The sequence below is a fragment of the Labeo rohita genome, chromosome 5 (genome assembly GCF_022985175.1).
Source record: "Labeo rohita strain BAU-BD-2019 chromosome 5, IGBB_LRoh.1.0, whole genome shotgun sequence".
Lineage (NCBI taxonomy): Eukaryota > Metazoa > Chordata > Actinopteri > Cypriniformes > Cyprinidae > Labeo > Labeo rohita.
The window spans coordinates 16,263,035-16,284,595 of record NC_066873.1 but is presented as its reverse complement, the minus strand read 5'-3'; the positions used below and the strand labels follow the sequence as shown (position 1 = coordinate 16,284,595).

The following is a 21,561-nucleotide window of genomic DNA, read 5'->3' as shown; positions in this document are numbered from 1 at the left end:
CTTCCCGCATCAACTGCCATCTCTCTCAACAGATACTTCTACGCTCACTATTGTTCCGGATGATAGAGAAATGACAGCGCGAGCCTGTAAAAGTTGACCTAGCCAATGTACTACACAGTCAAAATTCATGTCTTTCAATGCAACACACAATTGCACAGGAGAGAACGTAGAAAACATATTTTAGCATTGTTTGCGACTGGGCGAATAGTTTTAGCCATGACCGAGAGCATTGCATTTGTTCAGAAGGTGCTTGTTAAGCATGTCCTGTGGTATTTTGCAACTCTGAAAGCCACATCTGGTGATTTTTACACACCCATCCATCAGCAGGTCTTAGAATGGTGAAACTAGAACTGTGTCAAACTAAGGCGCAATATATTTAAAGAAAAAGCCATTAGAGGAAAATGTTTAACCTTAGGGCTCACTTATGAAAGATTACCCCTACTCACATTATACTCAAACTCCTGCTGTGGCACAGGCAAAAGTACACTACCATTCAAAAAAAATATTTATTTTTAAAGAAATTAATACTTTTATTCATCAAAGATGCAATAAATTGATCAAAACTGACAGCATAGACTTTTACACTGTTTCACAAGATTTTTAATATAAATGCTGTTCTTTTGAATTTTCTATAAATCAAAGAATCCCGAAAACAATGCATCACAATTTCCACAAAAATATGAAGCAGCACAACTGTTTTAAACATTGAAAATAATAGGCGTTTAATGTTTAATGTTTCTTGAGCACCAAAACCAGCATATTAGAATGATTTCTGAACAATCATGTGCCTTGCGAAAGTATTTATACCACTTCATTTTTTCACGTTTCATGTTGCTACCTTACGTTAAACTGCTTTAAATTTTTTCACATCAATCTACACTCCATACATCATAATGACAAAGCAAAATCAAACTGTCACAACTTTGTAAGTTGATTAAAAATAAAACATTTGAAATAAATACATTGCATAAGTATTCATACCTCAGTACTTAGTTAAAACTCTGTCCGGTTGGTGGCTGGTTTTCTTCAAATATGATGCTTGGAATTGAGGTTCATCAGACCAAAGAATTTGTTTCTCACACTCTGAGAGTCCTTTAGGTGCTTTTATGCAAATTCTAAGTGTGTTTTCATGTGTCTTCACTGAGGAGAGGATTGAGTCTTGCCACAAATCCCAGATTGGTGGAGTGTTGCAGTGATGTTTGTCCTTCTGGAAGTTTCTCCTGTCTCCACATATGTTCATGGAGCTCAACTAGACTGAGCATCAGGTTCTTGGTCACCAGTCTAACCAAAGCCCTTCTCCATCAATTGCTAAGTTTGGTCAGGAGGCCAGCTCTAGGAAGAGTCCTGGCTGTTTTAAACTTCTTCCATTAAGGGTGACGGAGACTATATGCTTCTGTGAACCTTTAATGCAGCAGAATTTTTTCTTAACTCTTCCCCAGATGTGTGACTTGATGCAGTCCTTCTGAGCTCTACAGAAGGTTTTTTGACCTCAGCGCTTGATTTTTGCTCTGGTATGCATTTTCAGCTGTTAGACCTTATATTAAGACGTGTGCCTTTCCAAATCACTTTCATTCAATTGCCACAGGTTGACTTCGCTCGAAGTATAGTAACACCTGCAAGCAATATGAATGCTCCTGACTTCAACTGATAAGGGTATGAATACTTATGCAATGGATTTTTTTTTTTTTAATAAATTTGCATAGATGTTAAAAACATAACAAAATGTGAAAAAAAATGAAGGGGTAAGAATGCTTTGGCAAGGCACTGCATATTACAGAATGTTACAAACTTGGAAGCCAGATATACAGCATAAGTATAATATATAGTAATGTGAAGTTTATACAACAAAGAATGCAAATTTGAATGTGAATGGTAACACTGATCGTTGAACCTCTGTGTTATTTTAAAGCCTTCCTGTCACCAAGCAGCGTAACTCTGGCAAGAAAGTTTGTGTGGGTCATGTCTAGAAGTTTGCTAACGCTGTCTCTGGGTGTCAGGTGCTAGTCTGAGGAAGAACAGGAACATTAATCAGTCACTTTCTGCTGAAAAGCTCCATTTGAGAATGATTTATGACACTGCTGGCACAGACAGCCAAATGACAGGTGACAATAAAGGACACCCACACCTGTGTAAATCTTCTCCCTCTCTCTCACACACGCTCTAGGAGGGAGAACGGGGGGAAGGAATTGAGACCACATTATGGTGCACGACTCATTTATATGAAACCAGATGAATGTACTCCTCACAGAGCCACAGAAATATGTTAAAATAATGTTTACCTAGATGTTTAAACAGATTCATTTTCACTCAAAATGAAATTTCTGTCATTATGTACTATGTGTGTCAGACAAAATTATTTATTTATTGTTTATTTTAATTCAAACTTTAAATACATGCAAAGTTTATTTGCAAAAACTGTTTTTAACGTTTTAAACGTTTAACGTTTTAAAATTATGTTTTTATTATGTTATCATGTTTTTATTGTGTTTTATTGTGTTAGTTAGCTGTATTTTTTGTTTCTGTTATTTTTACTTAATCAAAATAATCCAACTGCAGTTTGATTGAGATTAATTGGAACGCACAATGAAAAAACATGATTTTTAAAAATTGTTAAAAACTGAGTTATCTGTTTTTGCAAATAAACTTTTTATACAGAGAGAGACAGCAAGAGAGAGAAAGACTGAACTAAAATGAACAATAAACAAATAATTTTAAATGAAAACAAACAGTAAAAATAATCCATATTCACTATATTCCATGTAATATGATTTATTTGAGAAAAATGTAAGTAATTAATCACTAATGTTTGATCTGAAAGCTACTGTGAGGATAAAGTTTAACCCAACCTTCTGGGTAGTTTTATTTAACTCAAATATTGCTTAAAAATGTATATATTTCTTGCCCAAAATAGGTTGAAAATTAACATTTATTAACATGCTCAATAAATAAGTTATTAATAAGTTAAATAAATAATACTAAGCATTTTTAAATTGCTTTTAAATAAATGCTCACATTTTTATTTTTTGATTTTTCATAAATGCAGCTTTTTTAAAAGCATTAAAAAAAGATATAAAACATAGAGTGCTTTACGAAAGTATTCATACCCCTTCATTTTTTCACGTTTTGTTATGATGCTACCTTATGTTAAACTGCTTTAAATTTTTTCACATCAATCTACACTCCATACATCATAATGACAAAGCAAAAATCAAATTGTCACAACTTTGTAAGCTGATTAAAAATAAAACATTTGAAATAAATACATTGCATAAGTATTCATACCTCAGTACTTAGTTAAAACTCTGTCCGGTTGGTGCCTAGTTTTCTTCAAACATGATGCTTGATGTTGAATTTTATTTAAATTTCATGCAAATTTAAATTTCAACTATTGCTTAAAATTTTTTATATTTCTTGCCCAAAATAGGTTGAAAATTAACATTTATTAACATGCTCAATAAACAAGTTATTAATAAGTTAAATAAATAATAATTAAATACTAAGCATTTTTAAATTGCTTTTAAATAAATGCTCACATTTTGATTTTTGATGATGCCTCTAGTGATTATATGTCTGATTTTTAATTTACAACCTATTTTGAGTTCATTATAAGCAAGAAATATAGTCATTTTTAAAACATTTAACCAAACTGCTGGGTCAAAACAACCCAGTCACAGAATTTGTCCATTTTTCACCCAGCGCTGGGTTGCATTTAAGTAATGACAAATTTCAGTTTGTTCATCAAAATCATATGATTTCAAAATGTTTACAGACAGAATTTAGACATATTTGCAACTTGTATGATTTATTTATAGTATTTAGAGCTGTATATATACACTACATTTCAAATGTTTAATATAGATATATATTAATAAAGTATCTTAAGCTCTCCAAGTCTGAATGGCTTTGATCAAAAATAAAATAAAAACAATAATATTGTGAAATATTACTGATTTGGTGCTCAATAATGACTATTTATTATTATCACTGAAAACTGATGAAAACCGATGTGTCGCTTAATATTTTTATTGAAACCATGACATTTTTTTTCAGGATTATTTGATAAAACTTCAAAAGAACAGAATTTATTTATATGGTCGGCGCCAATAGCCTTGTGGTTAGTGCGCCAACATATAGCACTGCTGTACTCGCGGTGACCCGAGTTCGAATCCCGTCTCGAGGTCCTTTGCTGTTCCCGTTCCCCTCTCTCTGCCCAGTACTTTCCTGTCATCTCCCTACTGTCCTGTCCATTAAAGGCCCAAAAATGTAACTTAAAAAAACAACAACAACTACAAAAAAACAGAATATGTGTTTGTAATGACTATCAGGAGTAAATTGCAAAATGTCTTATTTTGGCACAAACTGTTCCTCTAATATCCTATAACCACACACCACTAAAACAACTACTGAAAAAAAAAGCGAAGTTGGAGAGATTAATATGTTAAGACCTCAGAGCCCTCACCCTATTCAATAGATCACATAGTTTCTGCATATAGAAGACCTACATACATCCTCAGTCTCCAGAGAGGATCTCTAGTGTCTAACATTCACTACATGACCTATTACTGATTTCCCCCCATACATTAGACCTTGTGTTACAACTATTTTCTCTCTCCCTCGTTCTCGTTTTTCTTTTTTAATTCACCTCTGTCTGAACAGGTTTTCCATTAAATGTATTCATTCATGGTCATTCATGGATAATCCACAAGTTATTGCACTAAAATAGATTAAGTGAGCATTGGGACTTAATGACTAATAATGGACCCCATTTGTACAAAGAAAATCTACTGTACAACTCTCTAAGTTTCCAAAGCACATTCTAGCTTCACCTTCTGTCCTTCACCTTACTTTCTTTCACCCCTCTTCTGAACCTCTGCTCAGCCACGTGGGCAGGTGCTCCATCATTGAGATACTGAACATAGAAAGATGCTCTCAGAGGTTCCACCCCACTGTGAAGGAAACACTAACATCTGGACGCTCTCCAAGTTGGACTGGGCAGGTGATTTGCCAGGTACGCAGAAATAGGTCCATGTTCTACTGACCTGCTGCACTACCATGTACAAGCTGGACAATAGGCACTGATTCCTAAATATAGAAGATAGAGATAATTCTCTATCAAAAGTTCCCCAATTTAATCCAATTACATGTTTTTATTCAAACAAAAATATGTAATTTGGTAATTTGGCAATTTGACATTAAACTTCAAGCAGTTTCAGAAACTACCCTGGATTAAGTCCTATCATTTTCTTAAAACTAAACTCAATATATATAGACAGTGGTGGCCAGAATTATTAGAACACTAGTATTTTCACCAGCTAAAATGGTTTTAAGATAGTTATTTCTATCTGTTGTTGTAGTGTGTCAGTAGGAAATATCAGTTTACATTTCCAAACATTCATTTTACCATTAATTGTAATAATCCAGTGAGATTTTTGTTTGCACAAGGAGTCTGACAACAGCCAGTGCTCCACACAGAGATCTAATCTCATCATCATTCAGTCCGTCTGGATTGACATGAAGAAACAGAACAAACTAAGCCAGACTAAATCCAGAAGAACTGTGGCAATGTCTCCAAGATGCTTCAAGAGACCGTCTTGCAAAGCTAAAGTACTGTTAAACGTTTTAAGCAGTTGTGTAAAAATGCTGTAAAATGAGGATGCTGTCAGAAATAATGTCATGAATAGATTTTCTTTATTAGTTAACTTCTATTAGCTATTAAATCAACATTTGTTGTGAGCATCCTTTGCGTTTAAAGCAGCTTTTGCCCTAGGTGCACTTGCACATAGTTTTTCAGGTAGCTTTGCAGGTAGGTCTCTTGAAGCATCTTGGAGATGTTGCCACAGTTCTCCTGGATTTGGTCTTTCTCATTTTGATCTGTTTCTTCATGTCTCTCCAGACAGACTGGATGATGATGAGATCAGATCAGATCTGGCTGTTGTCAGACTCCTTGTGCAAACAAAAATCTCACTGGATTGTTACAACTAATGGCAAAATGAATGTTTGGAAATGGAAACTGATATTTCTTAGACACACTACATCAAAAGATAGAAATAAATGACTTAAAACCATTTTAGCTGGTGAAAATACTACCGGCCAAAACCGGAAAATACTGGCCACCTCTGTATAATTAGTAAATAATACTAGAATTAGTATGCGTAATTGCAAAAATTATGCTTATTATATAATTTTTATTACCTAAACTTGTCATATCACAGAGCCATTTTGGTAAAAACAATATTTACTGCATACTGCAAAAAAGCTAAAAGCAAAAATGTTGACCAGGTATAGGACATATATAGATACAGTCTTCCTTTCCTGAATTCTGAAAAAGGAACCAACTACAATTATAGTTTAAGAATTGATATTTCATCCGTTTTACTCAACATTTCAGAGAGAATCAGTGATTGAAACTGATTTTCTTTTGTCAAGCTGTCAAACTAACACTGAACTCATGGATCATTTGGAGCAAATTGATCAAACTCCGGCTTCGGTCGGAGATATTCTTTTAAACCGGCATACTTGTATCGCACTTAAACTAAAGCTCAATCACACAGGATCCCTCAGTAACCTCAAAATTATTTTCTGACACAGTTTGACACATGTCAGATAGTGATTTCCACTCAGTTCTAAAAACGCAGACACTTCATTTTCTCCGCACAGTGAGCTCAGATACGCTTTCCTTTTTTTTCCCAACACTATGATGGAGCGCTTCTTTAGCAAGCTCTCAGTGGAAAAGCACTTTCTTCACCAAACTTTGAGAAAAAGGGATGCTGCATGCTGGGAATTAAAATCATGAAACTGAGAACTCACATAGAGATGGCAACATCTATACGTGAAAAATTCACATAGGTCAGACGAGGTATACGCAGCCGAACCGTAACGCCTTTAAAAGCTGACACACACAGACAAGTGCGAAATTCAAACGGTCACAGGATCCCTCTATCCTCTCCACATATTCACATTCATTACGGCGGTACACGGTGGGACATGACAGGCAGCACTTCGACAGTGTGTAAGCGAAAGGAGGGGGCGACTGTGTGCGAACGAGAGCAAGCAGCCATTACCTGTTAGCGAGCAGCGTCGTGAAGGTCACCTGACTCGTGCTCTGATAGGCTGGCAGCAGTTGGGCCCAATCCCACTCCCTCTCAGCCATAGCAGCCTGTTGATAAATGAGCAGCGAGTATTGTTCGTTATTAATCAGAGTTAATATGATCAGTAAATTACTGCTCCAGCTGGGCTGGACTAACCAAGGAGGAGGGGGTCCCGAACAAGGCCGCCCCAACGCGATCTATCTATCATGTCTGCACAAGAAGGTTTTTATTCCAATAAGACAGCAATTAATTTATAAATCCATTTGGGGAGGGATGTACCATCATTTATAAAAAGATAAATCAATTTTGCAAGAGGAGTCGTTATTCTTCTCGCCGTTGTTCGTGGCGAGCCGCCCAAGGTTTCCCTCACCCACGAGTGGACCGTCCCTTTGTTAGGGAGCCAAATGCAATCCGATTGCTTTGATAGCCGGAATGCCGCTCTTAACTCGAAGCCGAGTTTTTTTTTTATTGACAAAAGGACAGGAGCGTGCCAGCCCCTCCTATTCTCCGACCGGCTGATTGATGGATCGGCATTCGTTTTTTCTGCCTCCATTTGATTTGACAAACAGCGCAGCCACCTGAAGGCGAGGAGGCTTTTTAATCATCCCCTTAATAAGGTGTTTTATGCAAAGCAATGCGAGCGCGAGCGATAAGGAGAAAACAAAAGGGATTAAGAGCACGGCAGCTAGCGCGAACGCCGGGAAAAGAACCTGCGACGCAAAACTCTGAGCCAAATAAGATAATGAAAGGAAAAGTTCCCCTTAAAAAAAGAAGGTTGCAGACTTTGCGGCTTCAAAGGCGTAGCAAAAAGTCTCATGACATGAGCAGAGAAAACTTTATCCTACCTTTAAGAGAAAGCCAAAAGAGGACCATGGCTCTTGTAATTAAACCTTCAACCTACACCGTCTTCAACACGCAAGGGATGTTTTTTTTCCGCCCTTTGTTCAAAGCCACATCATACTTGAAGAGTTCACCTTTCAAGTGTTTTCAAATTCTCTGCTCTTTTGGTTAACCTTTTTTAATGTTTTGCTTTGTGTCTTCCCTTCACACTAAAATATAGCTTAGGGACAGAGCGACCTATGGAGAATTGTCGAGTTCATCCTAGAGAAGCAGTTTAAAGTCTCTGAGTCTTTCTCTTATATTCACCTTGCCTGGTGGCCTTGACGGAAAGTTACACTCGCTCGAGCGTAGAGAAAGAGAAGAGAAGTAGTTCACGGCATTAACGAGCTGCTTTAAATAAAAGTTATGTGAACGACGGGTTTTTGGGAGCGCTCGAGATGAAGGCTGGGAGGTTAAATTGTGAAAAATAACAGGGCTAACCTGATCGAACTTGTTACGGCCGATGGAATTGCACTCTGTGAGAGGGTTGAACTGGGTTGTACATTGGTTTTGGCCGCTTGCTTCAGAGGTGAACACGACAGGTCCCAAAGGGGAGTCTGGAAGTGATCGCGTCTCTGCGTGCGGCGACAGGACAGACCTCAGTAAATCCTACAAAAGAGAACGGAGAAACAAAAGCAAGGTTCGTCTAGAAAAATGAACAGGAACCTGGACGCGTCTTATTATTAGACTGCATTAAGCAAAACTAAAACACTATTAAAGTGGTCAAATTAACAATGAGTCTCTGCAGACTTCTTAAACACATCATTGGACAAATTAGTACATTTCAACAATTATTACATACCCAATTTTGGACATAATGGACATTTCTTTCCTCTCTATTCCCCAAGTAATTGGCCGACAATGGTAGAAATTAATCAGTCTATCTAGGAATAGGATTTGAAAACAGGACATTGGAAGAGGACAAAGATATGTATAGATATGACACAAAGAATTGTCCTCAAGATTAGACTTAAGTGAGAGTTGTACTAATTTCCCAAGATGTGTTCTTATTGTTAAGTAGAGCAAGGGGCATGAAAGTGTGGTGTAAGTGTGGAGAAAGACTTTGACTAATTCCTGAAGCTTTCCCTTTAATTTTTGTTATTTCTTTTGCTTAAGATGTTGTTATTTCCCAGTTGCTTTTTCAATCAGGTCAAGGCTGTTGCGAGAGGCCTCGCAGCGGCGTCTGGATGCAGTTGTGTCTCCGCGCAGCAGCTCTGAACAGGCGTCACACTCAGCTTCAGGTCACACTGTCTGCCTCAGGCTAACAGCCACCTAATTGCTTGGTGAAAAACAGCAATTCGCTACCTCATTGAGCTGGATGCTGTGATGGATTTGCCGGAGGTGCTGGCTGCCACCTGCTCTATGGCACAGCTCCAGCAGCAACTGCCTTATTTTATGCTCAGTCAGTTCCGCGGGCCCACCTCTATCCTGCGCCGGGCCGCTCTCCACGCGCTCAAACGCACTAATGGAGAAACACACAAAAGAGAGAGAGGGGGGTTAACAGAAATAAATGCAATATAGTTATTATATTACTCAATTTAAATACTTCTAAGGGCAGTTTCACACAGTAACTGCGAGTTCCCAGTTCATTTTAATGGGAGATTTTAATCCATATATTAAACCATAAAAAAAATACTACTACTGCTAATACAATACGCTAATATTAAATCATTTTTAAATGATTTACTACTACTGTTAATATGTATGTATGTACAGTGGCATGTGAAAGTTTGGGAACCCCTTGGAAAATCTGTGAAAATATGAATAATTTTAACAAAATAAGAGAGGTCATATAAAATGCATGTTTTTTATTTAGTACTGTCCTGAGTATAATATTTTACATAAAAGATGTTTACATATAGTCCACAAGACAAAAATAGCTGGAATTATTAAAATAACCCCCTGAAAAAGTTTGTGAACCCTTGGTTCATAATACTGTGTGTGGTTACCAGGATGATCTACGGTTGTTTTCTTGTTTTTTGATGGTTGTTCATGAGTCTCTTGTTTGTTCTGAACAGTTAAACTGAGCACTGTTCTTCAGAAAAATCCTCCAGGTCCTGCGGATTCCTTCAGTTTTCCTGCATCTTTTGCATATTTAAACCCTTTCAGCAGTGACTGTATGATTTTGAGATCCATCTTTTCACACTGAGGACAACTGAGGGACTCAAATACTATTAAAAACGGTTCAAACATTCAATGATGCTCCAGAAGGAAAGACAATGTATTAACAGCTTTTGGTTGGAGAGTACTAAAATAGAATAAAAAAAAAAAAGATACTTCAGCAAAATAAGAAAAGTTTGGACATCTTCATCCTGTTCAAAAGTTTTTACCCCCCGGCTCTTAATGCATCGTGTTTTTTTTCTGGAGCATCAGTGAATGTTTGAACCTTTTTTTAATAGTTGTGTTTAAGGCCCTCAAGGGTTCCCAAACTTTGTATGGGGTTATTTTAATAATTTCATCTATTTTTGTCTTGTGGACCACATGTAAACATCTTATATGTAAAGTATCCTACACAGGACAGTACTAAATAAAAAATAACATGTATTTTGTATGATCGCTCTTATTTTTGTTTTTTTAATTATTCACATTTTCACAGATTCTGCAAGGTGTTCCCAAACTAGACAGACTCTCAAAAAATGCTGGGTTAAATACAACCCAACGACTGTTGGGTTAAATGTTTATCCCTTCTGGGTAGTATTTGTTTAACTCAACTATTGTTTAAAAATTACTATATGGCTGGCTTAAAATGAACCAAAAATAGGCTGTAAATTAAAAATCAGACACATCATTTTTAAAGGCATCAGCAATAATCAAAAGGTTAACATTTATTAATAAGCCATTTAAAAAATGTTTATTATTTAATTATTATTTATTCAACTTACTAATACATGTTAATTTACTGAACATATTCATAATTGTTAATTTAATTTTTAATTTTGGGTTCATTTTAAGCAAGAAATATAGTAATTTTTAAGCAAAACTTGATTTAAATAAAACTAGCTAGCTCGGTTTAAACAATTAACCCAGCTGCTGGGTCAAACAACCGAATCACAGGGTGCTGTCTATATTTCACCCTGTGCTGAGTTGTTTTTAACCTAGAAATTTTTAGATAGATAGATAAATAGACTTTCTTCACGAATAGCATGAGTTGTTAGCAAACCAAATGTGCTTTTTTTCACAATCCAACAAATTACATTTAATGTAGCTTTTGTGATCTTTTGGGATGTCATTAAATATCAAAATAACAGTAGCTGTTGCCAGTTTTCGCTAGCATTGAGCTGAAGCAGGAATCGTTGTGTTTGCGCTTACGCATTTCACACAAAGATTCGCACATGTACCGTGCAAAATGCCAAGAGCTGCATGTTGCCAGTTGTGGCAAAACAGTTTAGTCACATCATTTGCTACCAATTTGAGTTGGAGTTTCTCTGGACAAAAATGAAGGGGAAAAACATAGTAAAGAGAGCGAGAGGAAGGACAGATCAAGAGTTAGAGACACAGTGCAGCTCGCTGTAACCTCAAGGTCCCCTCAATGCACTCATTCCCGTGCCCTTCCTCTCTATCCAGCATGCCTCATCACCCTTGCCACACTTCCCATCCGATATCCACCCCCCACCCTTATTGTTTCCCCCCATTTCTTCTTCCTTCCTTTTTTTATTTTTCAATCACAAAGTGACAAGGAAAGTGTCGCCTGTCAGGCAGGCCTTTAGCTTCAATGACACAGAGAAAAGCGGCGAGGCCCTGGGCAGCCCAGCCGGTGAGCGGGGTGTCAGCACCTGTGCCTGTATCCTTCCCTGTCCATCAGTGTGCAGGTGAAGCAAATGATTGGATCCAGTCAGCGGCTTGATTAATGAGAGGCCCGTCGGATCCGGGACAAGCTATCAATCACGTCATTAGGACCAATGTGCCCCGAAAGAAGCAGAACACCCCCTCCGCCCACGGAATCCACTGCATTCATCTTCATCTGTGCATGCATGCCGTCAAAGCCTGCCAGGGTCACCGTGATGGAGAACAATCATCTTCTCCTCTACAAATTACTTTGCAAAGACAAGAGATGAGGGAGGTGTGTGTGTGTGCGTGTGCGTGTGTATGCAATTGTGTGTGTGTGTTGACAAGCCGGGGTGGGGGGGTGTTTTTCAGAGAACCCGCTTTCCGCCGACACACTGTACGTTGATTGTTTACACCGGAGGCAGTGCCTGAAAGTGAAGGTTATTTTAATGAATAGTAATGGTTCCACTGACTGTCTAAGACAGGCGATACATAATCACTCTTCCTTTTTGCTATCTCCTTTTTTTTTTTTTTGCCCTCACTCTTTTTTTGTTGTTGTTTTTCCTGTCAATGGGAACAGCGTTTCTCGGAACACTAAAAGTTTTATTTATTTTTTTCCGGCTCTGTTATGATGCTAAATCATTTTCAGTAAGGGTAATTAACTCTGAGCTTTTGTTCTGGACATGACTTAAATTATACGGTAAAAGTCGTTTTTTTTAGCAGCAATGAAAAATAGCATTAAGTATAGGTCACTTTTCAAAAGTGCTCAAAAATCAATCGTTTGAAGAAATTATTAGCATAGGATCATTATTTAAGGCAGGGGTTTTCAAACTCGGGTTTGGAGAAAAGTTCTGAGAAAAAGTATTGTTAAAAAAAATAATAAATAAATTCTGTACCACAGGTTTATATGTAGAACAAAAAAATTAGCCAAATGTATAAAGTGTATAATCACTTATATCACATACAAAAACCCTGAATTAAAGGGATAGTTCACCTAGAAGTGAAAATTCTGTCGTTAATTATTCACCCTCATGTCGTTACAAACTCGTAAGACCTTCATTCATCTTCAGAACACAAATTAAGATATTTTTGATGAAATCTGAGAGCTTTCTGACCTTCCATAGACAGCAGTGAAACTTCCACGTTCAAGGAACAGAAAGTTAGTAAGGACATCATTAAAATATCAATGTGGATAGTCATAAAGCTCTTGGATTTCATCAAAAATGTCTTAATTTTTGTTCTGAAGATGAACAAAGGTCTTACAGGTTTGGAACGATATGCAGGTAAGTAATTAGTGACAATTTTTTATTTCTGAGTGAACTAACTAACCACTAACCACATTATCCGCCATAAGATGATGACTTAAAGTATATGCTCATCATGATTAAGCCTCATATTATATTGCTTAGATGATTTAAGATTGCTAAGATGATTGCAACATTTTCTTCATGGGTTCAAGTCATATTTTTTTCACTCAAATCCTATGGGTGACATCAAAACCATTTTGAAGTACACGTATCAAAAAGCTTGCAACGGCAAGCTACGGGCTAAGGAAAAAAACACACACAGAAAACGTAATAATTTTGCCAAAAGATGAAGGGTGAAGTTAATTTCTAAAAATTAACTGAATTGCAAGATTGAAGTCTTCAAATGACATCCAAATATCAACTGGCAGCTATAAAATGAAGACATTAATAGATTAGTTAAAGGGATAGCTCACCCAAAAATAAAAATTCTGTCATTAATTATTCACCCTCATGTCGTTCCAATCAATCAGAGGAATGCACACACATGCGTTGTGGAACATGCGTTAAAGACTGACATGAAAGAGAAAAAAATTGTTGAATAAAGCTGTTGTTTTTGTATTCTTTGTGCACAAAAAGTATCCCAGCTTCATAAAATTAAGGTTGAACCACTGAATTCACATAGACTATTTTAACAATGTCTTTACTATCTTTCCGGGCCTTGAACGTGGTAGTTGTGTTGCTGTCCATGTAGGGTCAGAAAGCTCTCGGATTTCATCAAAAATATCTTTAATTTGTGAAGATGAACAAAGCTCTTATGGGTTTGGAACGACATGAGGATGAGTAATTAATAACATAATTTACATGTTTTGGGTTAACTATCCCTTTAAATGGTTAAACACGTTAAAACGCCAAAAGCCTGAAACATCTTTCATATAATGAATAAGCCTAATAATGAATTTGCTCTTATGGGCTTAAATTAGGAACATATTTGGAAAAATCAGGCTTTTTCAAAATCTCACCTATCACAGCAAAGCTTTCGTGCCTTCTGCAGTTGCATGGAAGTCCATTTAGGCTTCTTCTCCTCCAGGCCCTGGAGCACCTTATGGACCAGAGGCTTGGGGACGCCCTTCTGCTGGCCCAGACTGACCTGCAGGCATTCTGATAGTAGACTCAGCCTATCCTTGGCCCCTCTCTCCAGGCGCTGTCCAGACAAGAGCTCCAGGGTATCCCCATTTTCTAGATCCTGACAGAGACTGACCAATAAGACCCAGAGGAGCAGGCCAGTAGACCTCAGCTGTCTGGCATGTTGGGAAAGCCTCTTCTCTGCCACGGTGAACAGGAAGCGCACAGGCAGTGGAAGGGAGGCTATGGTTGACGGAAGGTGGGTGAAGATGAAAGAGAGGGCTTGGATAACTAGATTTGTGCTGTCTGATAAGAAGAGAGAGAAACAATAAGGGTTGCTTGGATTTTTTGATTTCTTAAATAAGACTGCACGTTATAAATGTTTTATAAATAAATGAATATTACTGGTAATAAATGTAAGCTTTACTTACTCTTGCTGGGTTCATTAAACTTGGGATCCTTTGGAATGTAGTTCCACTCTTTTGGAATTTTGCTTAGGACATTTTCTGGTAGGTGTTTTCCAACCAGGGGTCCAGACTGGTCTGTACATGCCTGCATCATGCTTACCAGGTGGATCAAAAGTTTGGTAGTGGATTCACAAACAATGGACCTGATGTATTTAAACAAGGCCGGCTCTTCTTTACTGGAGTCTGGAAGAAAGAGAATAGTCTAGATTATAGTGAATAATATCTTATTATGTAAATTCATTAGATACTGTGTAAAAACAATCTTATTTTTGTATGATTATATCATATTTGGTCACAGGACATTACCTCAGAGAAGACCCAATTACTATTATTATTACCTAATAAAAGTATTTTATTTGATTTTGTAATATATTTCAGTTGTTTCTTTGTGTTAAATGACTGCCATATTAAAACTTATAAAGCCTACATCATTTTTGCAACTATTTAAATGACTTTTATGCATAGATTGTATTGTTTTACTCTTGTCCCAGACACAGACATGATGTAAAAGAGTCAAATAATCATAAATCATTTCAATATTTATTGCGTAAAAATAATTTGTGACCCTGGACCACAAAACCAGCCGTAAGTAGCACGTCAATCAAAATTATCAATTTTTCTTTTATGCCAAAATCATGTTCCATGAAGATATTTTGTATTTTCCTACTGTAAATATATCAAAATGTAATTTTTGATTAGTAATATGCATTGCTAAAAACTTAATTTGGACAACTTTAAACGTGATTTTTTTTTCACCCTCAGATTCCAGATTTCAAACAGTTGTATCTCGACCAAATATTGTCCTATCCTAACACATATCAATGGAAAGCTTATTTATTCAGCTTTCAGATGATGTATAAATTTAAATTTCAAAAAATAACCTTATGACTGGTTTTGTGGTCCTCGGTCACATTTATATAACTTTTTAATTTATATTATGTGTCACTGCGTCATCATTATGTATATGGAAATGTCATGGAAGTTCTAGAGAAACAAGTGAAAGCAAAATAGCTGAATTCTCCTGTGATGCATATATTTCCAATTTTTGGACACTGTTAAGCAAACAATTAAATAAAATGCATTTTAAAAGTGTGTTTTAAGGGAATTACATTTCTAAGCATCCACAGTGCCAAAAAGTACTTGTATAAGAGACAAATAAATAATTCTAATATGGATCATTTTCCTGACCAGCCCAATTAGCTCTGCTAAATGGCACAATCAAGGTGCTCAGCAAGCTTTATAAGATTATCTTTAAGGAGGTATGGACATGGTCAATTAAGCCGAAAACACAACACCTTACATCAGACTAACAGCATACAATACACACTCTCCTGCTCCCTCCTCTGTCATTTGTCTAATTTGTGCAACTATAATTACCTCTCACATGTAATAAAACACAAAAACATGAGAGCTTCAGCTTGGATTAAAGCCCTTGAATCAAAAGGTGTCAGGTCATAATTGCAGTTTCTATGTCAGTATGCAAAATCAATACGGGAACCATTAACACAATGAAAAATGTTCATGCTGAGGCTTTTACAGAGAGGAAAAAGGAAAAGGCTGAAATGTAAATAAATAAGCAATCAAAGAGACAGCTGAAGGTTTAATTATGGCTTTGATTTGATGATGGGCTTCCAGCTGGTCAGATTTGATACTGAGGCAATTAGGGGACACAGTGGGGGCACATGGTGATAGCGGTTTCCAACTAGACTATAACTGAATGGCCACATCTGACTAAAATTGTGTCCTTTTCAAGCCGAAATGTAGGACAGAGCACGGAAACATTGTTACATGGCTGCACCTGCTAAGTTGTAAAAGTGCTCCCAAAGGTGTCTCCGGTCCAGGTAGCCCTCTAGCGCTCGAGTTAAAGCCCGGGGGAGGGAGTTGAGGGAGGACAGGATGGAAAAAACAGCTTCCAAAAACTCTCCAGCTGCTGTCTGAGTATCAGGGGACACCTCTGTTCCTCCGTCCACACAGAGACCTGAAAGTATATTATCATGGTTATTTTAAGTCACATCAAAAATAAAAATAACCACAATGCTGAAAATAACAGGGCTTAAAAATATGATTCGTCCAGAGCAAGCTGGAGAGACCTCCAGAATATTTCCTAGGTCTGTCACTGGTTGCAGCAGGTGATGCATTGACACAGTTTCTTTAAGCATACACATATTTTTATTTATTTATTTATTTTTAATTGAAAGATGTCCCTTATGCTCGCCTGCATTAAAATTTTAAATTAAAAATAATATAATTTAATATATTTTAAAACGTAATTTTAAATAAAGTATAGATAAAGTACATTTTCTTAAAATAATACAATCTTACTGATTCATTTTAAACTCTAGCATATAGAAAGTACATATCAAAACAAAACAAACAAAGTTTGAGCTTATTCCATATTGCAAGACATCTGAGCCTAGCACTGGAAATTTATGTCTTGCAAATCAATACACTGTGAAAGGTCCATTTGAAAGCAAAACAGCAATTGACTGTCTGGACAAACACATGAAAGATGAGACCACAACAACAAGATGTGACTGAATGCCCTTGTCCAAATGTTGTCAGGCCTGTGGGGTTGTAGAGAATGCAGGATGGTTGTGGCTTTGGTTCAGCCCCTGTCAGTCTCGCTTCCTAGAGATGACAGGCGTTTGAATAGGCGATTGAATGCAACGCAGCATTCAATGAGCGTCTTTGATAAAAAGCAGGCTGCTGTTTGCACTTTTTTGACAAATGTTGGACTGTTTTGAAATGACAGGCTTAAATTACCTGTCGTAGTAGAGTGTGCGGTTAGCCAACACTGCTTTGCTTAACAGGGATACTGAATTCTGCTGCTGCTGAGGGACTGATGGGAATCAGCTTTCTTTTGCTACGCGTGTAAAGAAACCACTATACACTCTTAAAAATAAAGGTTCTTTATTGGCATCAATGGTTCTGTGAAGAACCTTGAACATCCGTGGAACCTTTCAAATGCAGAAATGTTCTTTAAAATGGTTATTTTAGGAACGGTTCAATGAAAGATTCTTTGGGAACCAAAATTGGTTATTTTATGGCATCACTGCAAAAACACCCTTTTGGAACCTTTATTTTTAGGAGTGTAGGTGCCATTTTACTTACTGTTCTTTATGAGATTTGGTGTCTTGTTCTGTCTTTCATTGTAATTATCCAATTGCTACTAAAGAATGAATTTGTGAAAAACTGTTTCTATAACTTTCTATAACTGTTTCTATAACTGTTTCTATATGTTGCTTAGCTTCAAATAACGTGCATTATTAATTGTTCACAAAACAAAAAACATTTATTTTTAACAAGTGTAATAATCTTTTCTATTCTCTCATTTCCATAGGGGTCAGGCAAAAGGATTTAACACGTAAAACCATAAACTTGCAATGTAACAGTTTACTTTTTATTTGTCAAGTGACAACAATCCATCTTATTTACATGTAAGTATTACATATAAAATTAGTCTTGTCATGTGATGTAGAATAATTATTCAAAATATGCATACACTACCAGTCAAAAGTTTTTGAACAGTAAGATTTTTCTCTTCTGCTCACCAAGCCTGCATTTATTCAATCCAAAAATCAGTAATATTGTGAAATAAATTACTATTTAAAATAACTGCGTCTTATTTGAATATATTTTAAAATGTAATTATTTTATGTTATTATTATAGTCCTCAGTGTCACACGATCTTTCAAAAATCATCAATTATAGAAATTTATACTTTTATTTAACAAGGATGCTTTAAAATGATGATAAAGACATTTATAATGTTACAAAAGATTTATATTTCAGATAAATGCTGTTCTTCTGAGCTTTCTATTAATCAAAGAAACCTGAAAAAAATGTTGACAGTTTTCAACAATAATAATAAATGTTTTAAGCAGCAAATCAGAATATTAGAATGATTTCTGAAGGATCATGTGACTGGAGTAATGATGCTAAAAATTCAGCTCTGAAATCACAGGAATAAATTACATTTTAAAATATATTCAAATAGAGAACAGTTATTTTAAATAGTAAAAATATTTCTAAATTTTACTGTTTTTGCTGTACTTTGGATCAAATAAATGCAGGCTTGGTGAGCAGAAGAGACTTATTTAAAAAAACATTAAAAGTCTTACTGTTCAAAAACTTTTGACTGGTAGTGTACATTAGCATACAAAAATCACTCTCAAGATTCAGAAAAACTCCTTACACTACCTATGGTTCTAACAAACATTATGATATTAATATTAAGATTATTGGTTAAAATTTATATTAATGTATAAGTAAAATTATTTTTTAAACAACTTTTGAAAATTTGTACAAATGAAAAATTTGTAGTAAAATATTTTTTTAATCAGACTTTTCTTTTTAAATAATTTGCTAAATTCTATTTTAAATAATAAAATAATGACAAATGTAAAATATTAACTCGACATTATGGCATTTAAAATAGTTTCATGTAAGCTGGATTCATGGGAATGCAGGTTCCAGTGTGGTCACAAATCAGATTCCCAGATTGGAATGCATTATAAGACAAAAAAGCTTTTGCAATAAAACAGCGGACGTATATAAATAGCCACAGGGGGCGGTAAAGGGCCGTACAGGTTAATGACCTGCCTTTTCGCAATCATTCATTTACGAGCCTCCGGATGAACAGTGATAAATGAACTGCTGGTATTTCTCAAGGGAAGGGATTCCGCAAACCAATTCTATCCTCCGCTAACAAACCTTTGCAACCTTGACGTGTTGCCAACAAACACACCTGTTGATTCTCTACCGGGCCTCACAGATGAGTTTCCACTGGAGGCCCTTAATTGGAACAAGACATCGCTATCAGTTCCTCAAAGAATTCCACGAACAAGCTCCTATTTAGAGCACAGCTTAGCGCTAAACGCTCCCAAAACTGTGCTGAGAGACAGCGACTCGTGCGAGGAACTTTAAAAGAGCTTTCTCTAAACGGTAGACAACCAAGCCACCACGTTTCTTCTTAATTAGCCAGGCTGCGGCCAGGCAGTGTTGATTTACGGCGACGTGATTCCCACACCAGAGCGCGCAGGCAGACGTGCTCTCAGCCGAGCTTGGTTATTAATGAGCTCCGCCATAATGTGAATTAATGTGCAAGCACAAAACAGCCTTTAAAGGTTAGACTTTTCAGAGTGGAAGGAAGAAAGAGGAAAATCTTTAAAGGTCATTCACTTTGCTCTCACATGAGTGTTTATTACTGAGCTCTATTGATTCAGAAATGATGAGGAGGGTGATGAGTGCGATGATGAGTGAGTAAAACGACATTCTCACAACAGTCCGGATGAATCTCCGATGCGCCTGAGGACCAAACGCAAATCTGATGAAGCCGAGAAGCACACAGGATGGCGTAAAATCCAGGTGGATCTGCCTTACTTCGCAAAATAATACGTATCAAATGTGTCTGATTGGGACGAGCCTCTCAAGACCTCAGCTAGCATTTACTTGTTAGCAAATTCAGCAGAGTGTAATTTCAAATTTTAGACTGGCAATTAACGATTTCTATGGTGTATTTTGCCAGAATAAAAGGACTCAGCATGGCTCCTTTGCGCAGGTGTTGGGCGACTCGAGCGATGTTATCGTCTTGTGATCGGTTCACGAGCGCACACAACAGCCTATTGAAAATAAGAGGAGATGTGCGAAAAGAAGACCCATTAAAAACAGGTGCAGGCTATTAAGAGCAGCAAGGTCACTGGGCCATCCTTACAGCTAATCAGTCTTTCCACCAATAAATTGTACTAAATTCATTTGTGGAAACCAATGAAAGCGCTGACGTGCTTCAAAGAGCGTTTCCTCGTATTTTCTCGTTGCAAGCCTCTCTTCTGTACAGACTCAAACACGTGTGGAGATGAAGCAACATTCTGGTAAGCTAGCTAAAATATATTTTTGACATCTCGCCAACTTTCAGCATGCTTTATTAGAGCGATAGCAAAAAATGACATCATCTGAAAGCTTTGGGAAGGGTACATGTACAGTCCAAGAAGTCTGTCAGGGCTTTAAGAGTCTTACATGAGTATGAGATGATGATCTGCACCAGGAAGCAGTCCTTGTGTAGGATGGTCTGCAGAAGAAGAGCTGGATTGTAACAGGGATCAGACATCAGTAGCTCAAACAGACATAAAGAGGATCCCTCACAAGCTGGAAAATCCCTTAAACAACAGGAAAAAAAAAAAAAAAACTAAAAAAAGGCATGTCAGTGTTCAAATTTTTCAAATTGTTTAACATTTTTTTAAAGAACTATTTTATGTTCACCAAGGCTACATTTATTTGATTGAAAAATACAGTGATATTGTGAAATTTTATTACAATTTGAAATAAGTAGTTTCTATTTTAATAAGTTTTAAAATGTACTTTATTCTTGTGATGGAATTACATGGTATCACATGATCTTAAAAAAAATAATTTTAATAAGCTGAGATAGATATATAGATATACACTCTAGATATATAGACAGAATGATAGATAGATATAACGATAGAATGACAGATAGACAGGACAATAGACAGATAGATAGATAGATAGATAGATAGATAGATAGATAGATAGATAGATAGATAGATAGATAGATATAGAAGGATAGATAGAACTGATAGGACGATAGATAGAATGACAGAATGATAGCTGATGATAGATAGATAGATAGATAGATAGATAGATAGATAGATAGATAGATAGATAGATAGAGCGATAGAACAATTGACAGAATGATAGCTACATAGAACGATAGAACAATAGATAGAACAACTGATAGAATGATAGAACGATAGAACGAGAGAACAATAGATAGATAGACAGATAGATAGAATGACAGAATGATAGATAGAACAATTGATAGAACGACAGAACGATAGATAGACAGATAGAACGACAGAATGATAGAACTGATAGGACGATAGATAGAATGACAGAATGATAGCTGATGATAGATAGATAGATAGATAGATAGATAGATAGACAGATATAGAAGGATAGATAGAATGATAGATA

The 21,561-nt window shown here is 36.4% G+C and overlaps 1 protein-coding gene across 1 annotated transcript in view; it reads right to left on the bottom strand.

Moving 5' to 3' along the window:
- The window catches only part of kiaa0825 (KIAA0825 ortholog), a 163,408-nt gene that overhangs the window by 79,773 nt on the left and 62,074 nt on the right, over window positions 1-21,561 (bottom strand). Inside the window, exons 13-19 of the mRNA XM_051110077.1 lie at window positions 20,584-20,723; window positions 16,367-16,546; window positions 14,533-14,751; window positions 13,999-14,407; window positions 9,273-9,429; window positions 8,409-8,576; window positions 7,062-7,156 (exon numbers count right to left, since the gene is read on the bottom strand). Of these exons, the coding sequence (XP_050966034.1) occupies window positions 7,062-7,156; window positions 8,409-8,576; window positions 9,273-9,429; window positions 13,999-14,407; window positions 14,533-14,751; window positions 16,367-16,546; window positions 20,584-20,723 (1,368 nt within the window). The remainder of the gene's footprint in view (window positions 1-7,061; window positions 7,157-8,408; window positions 8,577-9,272; window positions 9,430-13,998; window positions 14,408-14,532; window positions 14,752-16,366; window positions 16,547-20,583; window positions 20,724-21,561) is intronic.